At 40.0% G+C, this 12,596-nt stretch overlaps 1 protein-coding gene across 19 annotated transcripts in view; it reads left to right on the top strand.

Annotated features, from left to right (window-relative positions):
* adgrb2 (adhesion G protein-coupled receptor B2) overlaps window positions 1-4,036 on the top strand; it is an 85,403-nt gene extending 81,367 nt beyond the window's left edge. For 12 of the 19 annotated variants that reach the window (XM_088986983.1, XM_088986981.1, XM_088986994.1 and 9 more), the window contains one exon: window positions 522-1,733. In XM_088986983.1, coding sequence (XP_088843109.1) covers window positions 522-737 — 216 coding nt within the window. In that variant the 3' untranslated portion in view covers window positions 738-1,733. The other 7 variants (XM_088986985.1, XM_088986995.1, XM_088986989.1 and 4 more) reach the window with 5 other exon arrangements.
* The last annotated feature ends 8,560 nt before the right edge of the window (window positions 4,037-12,596 follow it).

Raw genomic sequence — 12,596 nt, 5'->3', positions numbered from 1 at the left:
AAGCTTATTAACTGGCAATGGGGAGTGTTTTCAGTGCGACGGCGGCGGCGCTGGCCGTGTATCACATGGCTTTCTCATTCCAGCCTAGACAGTGAGCGTCTGATTGCTCGCTTGTTTGTTTGCAATGTGTTGGACTAATGGAATTTATTCAGACTACATTCTTCTAATTTGGCTTCTTTGAAGGGCCTCGGTTGCTTGGAGTACCCGTTTCATTCAAATAAGAGGCTAAATGATGCTACTCATGCTGACGAAGATGCAAATTCAGAAAGGGGAGACCTTAAAAACAAACAAACAAAAAACAAAACATTTCTGGTATCCACTCAGTCTGCTTTTGCCTTTTTTTTTTCAATATTATTTTTTCCATGTGTTACGCCATTTACATTTTTCCCTCAGTGAGCCTAATCCTCCATATCTGTATTTTAATTTGCTGTATTGATCTTTCTTTTGCTACCCCCTTCCCCCTGTTTCATGTGCTTTGTTGGCTGACGGGGGTCTTTGTGTTGCTTATTGTCACGTCTCAGTTTGAGTGTCGCCAGAAAGGCAGCAGATCCACAGCCAATCAAGTCAACAAAGGTAAAGTTGGACCCACTCACCCCTTTTGTCCTTTCATACCCCCTTCACACCCCCCTAAAAAATGTTCAGCGCCAGGGCTAGTGGTGTGCTTAGTTGGTCCTGAACATGTTCCTCACAAAAAAAAAGTGTGTTGCTTTTTGTCTTTTCATACATATTTTATTTAATTATTATATTTTTTTATATTCAAAAACCCTTAGGCCAATTACAGTTTTGACGGCGATTTTAAAAAGTCAAGGTTTCAGTCACCGCTAATCCTGTCTGTCACCAATAATGAGCTCCTTTCTTGTTTGAGGGGAATTTGATTGACGCTGAGCACAAAATGGTTGACCACTTGCAGGGTTCAGCAAACAAAGCTTCTGCGTGAAATTAATAACCTCTAATGCATTTTTTTTGTTGTTGTTCTCCTCCTCTGTGAGGAGAGGGGGGAGGGAAGCAGTTATGCAATGGAGAAAGAGTTGGGCCGAAGGATGTTAGACCAAAGTTACGGATGCCTATTGACTAATCTTCATTGCCCCAAATAAATACAGAAATAAATGAATAAACAAATAAATGGGTAAATAAATAAATAAATAAATACATCAATAAATACATCAATAAACACATACATAACTAACGGAGTAAATAAATAAATACATAAATAAATGGTTAATTCATTACTTTGTTAAGTAATTAATCAATTAATTCATTAGTTAATGTTTACAGTGGATAATTATTAGTCCTGAGGACAACATGAAGATTATTTATTTATTTATTTATTGCATTTAAAAATTTCAAATATTGCATAGTTTGTCGAAAACTAAAACATATTGTCATTAATGGGGAAGAAAAGACCTGTTTTTATTCACATCACCATTACTAAAAGTATGCATTTTAGGGCTCACATTTTAATATCGTGACCATATAAATTATCGACATTGTCATATTTGTCATATTGCGATTGACCCAAATTTTAGGTTTTCTGATGCTGTCTTTTTTTTTGTAAAAATAGATCTCTTAAAGCAAAAGCCACCTGTTCACCTGCCAGTGGCAAGAGCAATGTTGTTTAATAGCAGAGTGACTTTGATTTCCTCCTTTTCTCTCATTTGTCCTTTCTTTTTCTTTTTTTTCCTGTCTGTGTCTCTGCTCGCCGCTTCGTGCATGCCTCCACCCTTATTTTTATTGCCACAGAGGGAAAAGCGATGGAGCATTTCGTCTGCTGGAGGTGAAAAGAACTCATCCAGTGTAAGTAGAGGGCTTTCTGGCAGAGATGTAGTTTGGGGCGTTTGGGGATGAGGGGGGTAGGACGGGGGTTCGAAGGGGGGGGGGGGTGAACGGGATGACCTGTCGCTTTTGGGCATGGATGGAACAGAGGCCCAGCATAGATGGCGACAAGCATTGGATCGACATGCAGAAGCAACACAATCCTGTTAACCTAAAAAGGGTGGTATCGTGCTGGGGCTTTTGTGCTGTATGACGCACACTCCTGCCTTACAAAATGCTCCTTCGTCAGCGGGTAGCATGCAAATTGGGTCCTTGTCAGAATGTGACGCAGCAAGAATGACAATAAGCTAAATATTGCTCCCCGGATTAATTTGGGGAATAAGCGTGTAGATTGCGCAACAAATGGCTGAATGGAATGGATTTTGGAGGTGTAAGGATGCTCAAAAAACAACTTTGGCTGTGGATGATCACCAGAAAAACCTCACATGGTCCCAATTAGTCCATCTCATTTGCTTCTATTTAAAATGGTTAATTTTTAGCAAGAGGCATTTCAGCCCCCTACACACCCCCAGCCCTCCCTTTGTCTCAACAGCACAAATCTGCAAATCATTTTCTCCACAAGCACAAGAATGGCATTTGAATAATAATCCTTAGCCGGTGCTTAATTTCTGACGATGGTTAATCCCCTCTATATGCATTTTCCATGTGCGGAGTGGGTGCGGGGTGATATCTGAGAACCGCGTGCATGTATTGTATGGGTTTTATGCTGTGATTAATCCATGTGAAATGGAGCCGAATGGTTGGGAGTCAGAGGCAATGGTGGATTGCTACTTGGTCGCTAAATACATCAACATCAACTAACTACAAACAAAAAAAATCTACAAATATTTTGATGACTTCAAAAAGTCCAACGATAACCAGGAGGACGGACCATAATATCACCGATAGATATGTATGAAATGTATCAGATTAACTCATGCACGGCCATTCCCGAATTTCTGGGACCTTCTGATATCATTTATTTGTTCATGAAAACCTGCTTTGACATTTTTATCCCAGATGAAGCATTTACAATTCGCAATAAACGAAAAATAACTTTTGTCACTTGTTTCGCACATTTCAAATAATACTCTACGCATCTATTTCAAAATTTTTAATCACGACTCACGCCATCCCTTAACTCATTCACTGCCATTCCTGAATTGATTCGGGAATTGAAAATATGACGTGGAGCGCCATTCCCGAATATGTTCGGGTTTTTTATTGCAGGGGGTGGGTGCTGATGAATCACTTGTCAGAGCTCTGGCCATGTTTTTTCCCTTCCACGAGGGGGCAACATTTGCCTTTTGTACAGCCATCCCCATTTCAAGCTCAGATAACTCACGCCCCATATAACTAAGCAATTAACTATTTTTTTCTCATAAAAAAAGATTGTCTCAGGTTTTTTTATGCTGCATTGAATATGTATGTAGTCCTAAAACTCAATATTCCGCGGGTCCTGCAATTTGAGTGAAAATGACAAAAAGCCTGGCACTGGAGTGGACACATTTTTGCACATCGTCAGGCAGTGAATGAGTGAAAGAGCCATGTTTATATTCACTAAATCAGCCTATAGTTGGTTGAAAAAAATATTTTGTAGCTCACACAACTGGGACTTTGGGGTACTTGATTTTCAAAAGGCGGCTGGGCAGCTGCCCGCTTCAATTTCTCTTCCAAGTCAATGGGACTAAACAGATGTTATGTTTAAAAAAAGCATTGGATCATCTTAATGCTCCTGTTCCCTCCTTGTCAAGGCACTTTTGAGCATTGTCTCCACTTTAAACAACACGGATAAAATTGCTGCTGGATGCTCGGGAAAAAAAAAAAAAACAAGTAGCAGCTTCCCGAAGACAAGATTCCCTCTGCAGGGAGGACAGTAATCCATCTGTTTTACTTCGAGTTAGAACGTTAGCTTACATGGCTCTGTTATTTTTAATTATTATTTTTTTTGTCCTCTCCATCCCTTTGTCAGGACAAATCAACCCCCGAGGAAAGAAGCTCGTGGGACAATTTTAAGACCATGACCCCTGAGCTGACCATCATACCAGGGGAGCAGAAAGACCGCATGGAGCTACACCATAAAAACTGGGACTCATCCTCGGCAAACACCCCGGATTCCTCCGAGGGTGACTTCCAGACCGAAGTGTGACTGCCCTTGTCCATCCATGCGCACACATCAAGCTTCAGAAGATATTGACTTCAATGCACACATAAAAAAAAAGAAAGCAAGAAAATAAAGAAGAACTACACACACAGCGCTGGAGTGGTGGTCAGACATGATGAGAAAACTGTTCGAATCTATATTTTCACAGAGACTATTCAGAAGAAAGAACAGAAACTTGACATGTCTGTAACCCCTGACCTTTTTTTGGACTAAAAAACTATGGACGCGAATTTCAGAGAAAATGTTTATTACCGATGCTGAGAAAGAAAAGGGAAAACGTTGGTTTTCAGTGATGAGAAAATAAAATCAAGACTTTCAGCTCTTTTTATAGCGAGAGGAGAGGGGAAATGTCACAGTCTGCCCCCCCCCCCCCCCCAAAAAAAAAGAAAAACGCGGCCACTTTCATTTATTTCCTTTGCGAACCACCCCCCATAAACATTCTTTTTCTCAGTATTTTTCTTTTTTTTATAAAAAAATGGTGTGTGTCCATTTTTTGATTACTTTATGGGGGGGGGGGGGGCACAAAACATGCTGCTCACGCCAACCTTTTATTCAGGTCCCAATTGGAAAAAAATACCACCTCCTTGACACACCGCACATCCTCTGTGTTTACATTGCATTCCACCATTTTGTATTTTCTATGGCTTGATTAAAGAAATGTCCTCCCATATGGTTTGAAACTTTTCTTAAAAAAATATATATACAGTGGGGCTTCGGTATACGAACACCTCACCTTACGAACTTTTCGGTTTACGAACGTTAAATTTCTGAAAATTAAACCTTGGCATAAGCACTACTTATGACAAAACACAAAAACACACGACCGAACAGCACCCCAGACGGCCGGCCCACCTTTCCACACCCCCTTTCTATCCTTTCTCTGAATGCAAAGGCCGATAGCCTCCAAGGAGGTTTTTTACAGATAATTTTGTTGTTATGGGACCAAAAAAAGACAACATCACAGGCTCGTGTTCAGCCGAAGAAGACACAAAACAAGATTACAGTCGAGGAAAAGAAGGAGATAATTGAAAAACACGAACGAGGTGTGCGTTTGTGTGATTTAGCGGCCCAGTATGGATATGCTAAGTCAACCATTGCTACCATCCTCCGCAACAGAGAAGCCATCAAAGGTGTGTCTGTTGCAAAAGGTGTTTACGTGTGTCAAAGCAACGGTCTCGGGCAATCGAAGAAGTTGAAAAACTTCTGTTAATTTGGATTAACGAAAAGCAGCTATCCAGCGACAGCATGAGTAAAGCAATTATATGCGAGAAAGCACGGCTAATTCACTCCGATATCGCTATGCGGCAACCTGGAAGTTCGGCGCTTATTGAGGATTTTAAAGCCAGCAACTGATGGTTAGAGAACATCTGAGGGCGAGGATGAGCGGATGGCTGTAGCATCAAGTGAGCGCATCAAGGCAATGTTAGCAAAGTGGAATGATGTGCAGGCTTTTATCGAACAGTTCCATCCAGAAAAGACTGTGGCTATGAGAATCATCAACATGATGAACGATAATGTGATGCCGCAGTTTCGTAAGACCTTACAAGTCAGAAAGCAACAGGTGTCAATTAAGAGGTTTTTAGTCAGCAAAAATGATAAGGAGTCTCCAAAGAAGCAAAGAAGAGAAGCCGCACCAGAGGTTGAGTTACCAACAGTCCTTATGGAAGGTGAGTCTCCGCCCATAAACCATCAATGACTCTTTCCAAACAGCAATTCCCTCTGACCTCCGACCTACAACGCCATTCCATCAAGCCATCAATGACCATCACAACGGTAAATAAAGTGACTTTATTATACAGTGCAGTGTATGGTAGTCTGTGGTGACAAAGCTTTTCCGTGCCGTGACACCAAGGTCCTCAAAAGCGCTGAAACACGCCAATCCCACCACAATTTTTGGAGTAAAAAAAAACATTTGCAAACAACAACAACAAATAAATGTCTATATTCGCTCTTCCATTCTGTACAAACTGCTTCCATTCAGTCTTTTTTTCACTTCCTCCACACCGTCTGAGCATTTAGTCCTCCAGTATAGACCGCCGCAAGAGCATCTGTGGGTAATTTGCAGTCTACTCACAATTTCTGGAATTTCCTATAAGCACCGAAGCTTTACGAGAACCAATCCGACCCTCGATTCTACCCAAATAAACGTATACGACGCCAAGGCCGCTGCTGGGCTTAGTTGGTGCAGAACAAATGCCGACATAAAACCCAAGTTTTATTTTACTTTATTTGAGTTTATTTTCACAACTAGTAGCGGCATAAGTGCAGTGAAAAAGGGCCATTGGATGATTTGCTGGGTGTGTTTTGAATGTAAATCCAAATTGCGTCTTTTATTTTGTAATGTGGGGCATCCAATGAGCAATGGAATTCTCAATGAAAAGTGCGCATACGTTAGTCACTCCATATTTTGCACTGTAAGGGGAGGAGCGGGGTATCGAGGTGAGGGGTAATGTGTAATCAAGAGTAGATTGGATGAGTCAGTCGACCTGGAGTGAGGGCACCAACGGGAATTATCTCAAAGGATGCAACAAAGGTCAAAAGGAGGGAACAAAATCCCCCAAGTCGGTCCTTCAAGACCGACTTGCATAATGGCCCGTTTTGACTGACAGCGACAATATGTGAAATGATTTTACAACATAAAAAATATTGAATCTTATTTACAGTTTATTTCTTTATTTCATTTTTTTTGTCAGCATGACAGATGGAGAAAGCAAATGCCCACGACTGGAATAGAGCAGAATACATATCAGGAGATCCTTTGATCTTAGAAAAACAATGCACCAATGGCAACGTAGCATTTCAATATCTCGTCCATTTACCCGAATTCACTCTGCTTCAGCGTTTTTGGCTGCCAAAATCTCAAATCCTGTGTTATTTGCCTCCGATTGAAGAGCCATGGCGGTCATCTAAGGAGCCATTCCCACTATAGCATTCAATGTCTGTCCCACATCCAAACCAATGAGCTAAATGTCATCGTCCGTATCATACAAACGGGGAAACAACCATGTGATATTTCCGATTGGAGTGTTCAAAATGAGCTAAAATGTTCCTTTCGGCTCTACCGAGCTCTCTCAACAAAACCCTCGTCACATATCGTAGCAACCTACTTCCCGTCAGGATGAATCGCTTCTCCAAAGCGCCGAGGGGGCTTCTCGAAATGCTGGCATCATTTAGTGGCCGGCATTCAGCTAATGTAATCCACTACGGGCTCTTTCACATGCCAGGCGACCCAGAAATACTCGGCACTTGCTCCATTCTTTAGAAATATTTAGCCTTCTAATGTTTGGCCAGGAAAAAAATCAAATAATATAATCCTTGAGAGAACTAAGTAGAGGTGACGGGACTAGGATGCACAAGGTGGCTTCAAACCTGCAGAGTATTTTGCGAGGAGGGAAGCATGTTGGAGATAAAATTGCAAGTGTCAAGAGGGCGAGGATACGACCCACGTGTACCGCAGATCCTTGTTATAAAACAACAGAGCGAGTGTTTTTTAAATGCCAACTGTCTGATCGGGTTCAGGGCCATCGTTTCCATGAAAATCAATACCGTCCCCTTCATTTTTTTGGACTTGAGATGTTTCATTTAGATAATGGCTCACAGGAGCCACAAAAGTGCTGTGTAAGATGCACATCCTGGTTGTAAACACTTCGTCCAAATAGCGTAAAAATATATCGATTGTGGGGAAAGTTAATGTCCGATGAATATTTGGAATGATGAATCACTGCAGGTAGGAAAGTAATATTTCTTGAATATAAATACTGAATACAAAAAAAAAAAGTGTTCATGTTTTCCTGTGGTGGAAATCTGTGTGTCACTTGCAAGAGAAATTGATCAGGTTATTTATTTATCGATGAGAAGGTTTCTTCAGCCGTCATCTGTACAAAAGTGAAGGTTTCGGACGTTTCGCCTCCTATCCAAGAGGCTTCGTCAGCGAACTAAAGTCTGACTGGTCGTATCGGCCCCATTTATATATCCCTAATGTCCAGACCTGGTGGCGCCGGACACAGCTATGATAGGTCCCTACTCTCAGGTTGGGGGGGGGGGGGGGGCGGGGGACCCCTCCCTGTGGCCCCACTGATTGTTCCTACATTCCTGACTAACGACTGGCCTATTACCCCCACTGCCCCCGGTATCACCTCATCAGCATAACGACCCTCATCAGCATTGCGAAGGTTGCCTAACCTGTTTTGCCTAAGCAGGCTATTGTATGAACGATCCAAATTGAACCTCACCCCACCAGACCGATTTAATGAAGGATTTTGTTGTTTTATAAGAATCGCTTCTTTTACGCCCCTTTCAAACCATCTATGTTCTTTCGCTAAGATTTTAACCTCATTGTCGTCAAATGAGTGGTTGCTAGCTTTTAGGTGCAAATGTACTGCCGATTGAGGCCCACTAGTAGGTATATGTATATATATTTATCCATGTGTTTAACTTTGCAAATTTCATTCATTCATTCATTGGTTTATTCATTTATTTATTTAGTTGATTATTTATGTTTATCAATGTATGTACTTATTTATTCATTCAGTTATTTATGTAGTTATTGGTCGATTTACTTATGTATTTATTTATTTACTTGTTGATTATGTTTTTTCTTTATATATGTAGCCATTTGTTTTTTCTGTGTGTTTATTCATGTGTTTATATATTTGTTTAATTATGTATTTGTTCATTCATTCATTCTTAAACATTGCTAATATAATATGGATACATCCAGGATACATACGCTGGATTTAACCCACCACTCAACGTGCCCTCGTCACCGTGTCATCTTCCTCTTCTCGCTGATGACGCCGAAAGCCTTCAAGTGTGGCCTCGCATCAAAAACGCGAATGTGTTCAGGGACCCCATTTCACTCCACAGAGAATGGAAATATTATTTCATCCCACTCAAAGAACCTCCATGCGCCAACTCAAGACAGCCGGTGGCATGATAGAAATAGATTGCTTCATCTCTTCTTCCTGTCTTTCTTTCAAGCATCCTTACTCATGAATCACATCAACATCGTGAATATAGTTGGAGATGGCAACATGCTGCAATGTGTTTCCCTCAACAAATTAATCCATGCAAGATATGTGATGTCTTCATTTATTGACCTACACAAAATCCGTCAGATAATTGCCATTAAAAAAAATAATAATACGATTCGAAAAATAGGGATGCTCAATTCCCAAGGGTTGACTTCTTCTCTTGCAGTTTCCAGAAATTATAATGTTCAATTATTGTTATTTTTTGTTTTTGTTTTTTATTATTAATTTGTTATTAATTTGTTCTTACCACAACACTGCATAAATCGCCCTGCGTTTCAGTATGTGCTTGAGCTGACCCCTAGCACTTCTTTTAAAAGGCAATGGCGAGGACACATTTCATGAATATGCATGAAATAAATAAATAAATTGGGCCAAATATTATTTTTCCTTCCCGAGTGTGTCATTTTCATGAAGTGCTTGGAGGTTGCCTATTAAGGAACGTATAGAAAGCTTAGACCAAATCTTCTACTTGAACCGGGGGACATATTTTAATATAATTTATGGATTTAATTGCCTCGCTACTGCAAAACAACCTGAAAAAAAATCACTTTATAAAGCACAATTCAACCCGATTTAACGCACGCTGCCTCGTCGCTGACTTCAAACAGCTCTTTCATTCCAAGCGTTCTCAATGCAAAGTGACAGCTTGACACGTTCAACGTTTCAAATGATTTCCAAAAAAACAAACATCTAATCAACACCAACATTGTCGCAATTTGACACGGTTGACGACCTAAACGTGGGGAAGCAGGTTGGGAATTCAATCTCAAATGGAAAAAATAAAACAAAGACCCAAGAAATACAAAAAAAAAAAACACCAAAAATAACAAAACCCAAAAGCTAAAATCAAAGTTACTAACAAACAGTGAGATAAGACTCAACTTGACATGACTTCACTCGGGGCGGAACAGCAAACGAACACAACGACAGAAGCCAAGAAACTAAAATGCACGTGACTGACAATACACTGAGGGGCGGGGGGTAGACGATCTGCTGGTGGCATTGGATAGGATTGGATTTGCCTTTATTAGTCTCGCAGTGGAGAAATTTACATTTTACAGCAGCAAAGTTATGAAAGGAATGGATTAAATACATTTTTTGTGTGATCCCTGCAAAACATATTGGACAGAAGGAATATGGACACCCTGTAATCGTTCTTTTTTCACTCTAAAATGACGCCCTGGATGAAGATGTGAAAACCCACGGATGGAATATGTCGCAATATAAATATCTCGCTGGTCCCCCGTGTCCTATTAATGCATAATCTGTCCCCAAGGTCACAAAGCTATAAATGTGTGCGCATGTTACGAAGCTCAAAAAAGCTCTAAATGCTGCCGAATAAGTTTAAGGAGTCAATAACCAAAGAAAATCGAGGGTTTATCTTTTGTTTTTTATTGCAATTCTAATTGTGCTTCCATTCCAAACAGAGGAATCCGGTTCTTTGTACTGATGGTTAATTCTTTAATGTGATTTCACACCACCTTCACCACCACCACTGTAGAACTACAAACAAGTATAAAAATTATAGCTATTATTTACATAAACATTTGGACTTTACATCAATTAAATAAAACATATGCAATAAAATCGTACAAACCACTTTGCCCGCTTCCTGTCCGGAATAGATGTTTTTGGTCTTTGTCCTTTTGTCTTTTTCTTGCTAAACAGTACAGCGATAAAGCATGTCTATTCTCGCCGACTTCTCAGTAAAATGAAACTTAAATAATGAAGTGCGGAAAGCAAAACCTGCACCGAAAGCGACAACAACCCAACGCAATGTCAAGAAAATAAAGCATAGCCATCTGTTGGTCAACTATGGGATAGCAGTCATAAACAAATACAGTAAAGTCTCGTTATATCGATATCGGATATATCGATAGTCCCGGTTATATCGATACTATTTCTATGCACGCACGGAGAAAATTACATGCAAACAGGGTCGGATATATCGATAGTCCCGGTTATATCGATATTTTTTCGGACTCCCTTGAATATCGATATAACGAGACTTTACTGTATATAATAATAGTAATAATACACATTAAAGGGGGTTATATTCGACCAACGAAATCGCAAGACCAGGACAGAGCCACGAATGAGATGGCAAGACAAGAGACAGTGAGAGGTTATTGAGATCATGTGACATGTCTTCAAACAGTATCCAACAACACCAAAGTGCAGCCGGGGGGATAAATGCGGCCCATTTTCAATTTTCATCCGGTCCACAGCCTCTGTCATTAAATCAATAATTATGGAGAGTGAATACATTGGGCAGTAACGCCGTTACGTGTGTACTAAGTGTTGCCATTTAGAGGCTCGGTTAGGAACAACAAATTAGTAAATGAGTCATTGACTGAATACGTTCCCTAATTTTCTAAAATGGCGATTTTCAGTTTTTTTTAATTTTCTAAAATGGCGACAATCAACAAAACAACAATTACTTCTGCTCAACTGTTACAAAAAATGTAAAAAACTGAAATGAATATTTAATTCCAGTCTTCTTATATACAGTACTGTACTATTATTATTATTATTATTATTATTATTATTATTATTATTATTATTATTGAATTTGCTCATGGCCCCTGAGGTCACTGTGGTGAATGAGTGAATAGTAGATAATCAATGAGCTGTAAACGTAGACTTTGAAGTCCTGTTTGTGATGTAATATAGGGAAAGACATGCCCAGTTCATGGTAAGATCACAGCATCAAATGGTCAGTATAGTTTTTGCTTTTTTGATTGTTGCTGTGCTGATGACCATTTTGTGTTTGGGAGCCTTTCACTGAGCGAGTTGCTTGTTCTGTAGCCACAAAGGGACATAAGTCTTCTTGTGCCGGTCCCAAGCCCAGATATATACAGAGGGTTGTGTCAGGAAGGGCAGCTGACGTAAAAGCTTGGCCAAAACAGACATGCGTATCATACCTCTGAAGATAGAGGTTACTGATTCGCTGTGGCGACCCCTTGAAGGGAAAAGCCGAAAGGAAAAGAAGAAAGAAGAATGTCAGTTCAATTTTGATGTTTCAATTGAACCAAATGAAATTATACATCACAGGTGTCAAAGTCAAGGCCCGCGGGCCAAATCCGGCCCGCCACATCATTTTTTTTCGGCCCGCGAAAGCAAATCAAACTTGTTAAATTCCATGATGATTGCTAAAATCTGAGCCAAAATTTCATATTTTTGGAAGTCAACCACAATAAAAGTCATTATTCTTGACTTCAGATTTGAAAACGAGTTATTCATTAATTTTCTGTGTGTTCTATATTGGATTGGATTGGATATGCCTTTATTAGTCTCACAGTGGTGAAATTTACATTTATGCTATATGTAATATTTGAAGGGATTTAAACATTCTAATGGGTTCCCCAAATTCATAACGGCCCTCGAGAGGAAACCATAACTACAATGTGGCCCGCGGCAAAAAATGACTTTGACACCCCTGTTATACATGATAAAAAGGCAAATGTGAAATATAGAATGTCTCGCTAAAATTGATCTAAATTAATTCCTATTACATGTAAAGAATGTCTGCCATTTTTAACAAACATGGCCCCTTTCCCAAAAATTGGATCCCCCTGAAAAACACC

This window comes from Hippocampus bargibanti, linkage group LG20 (assembly GCF_051943395.1).
Source record: "Hippocampus bargibanti isolate YZ-2025 linkage group LG20, ASM5194339v1, whole genome shotgun sequence".
Taxonomy (NCBI): Eukaryota; Metazoa; Chordata; class Actinopteri; order Syngnathiformes; family Syngnathidae; genus Hippocampus; species Hippocampus bargibanti.
This window is presented reverse-complemented; position numbering and strand designations above follow the sequence as displayed.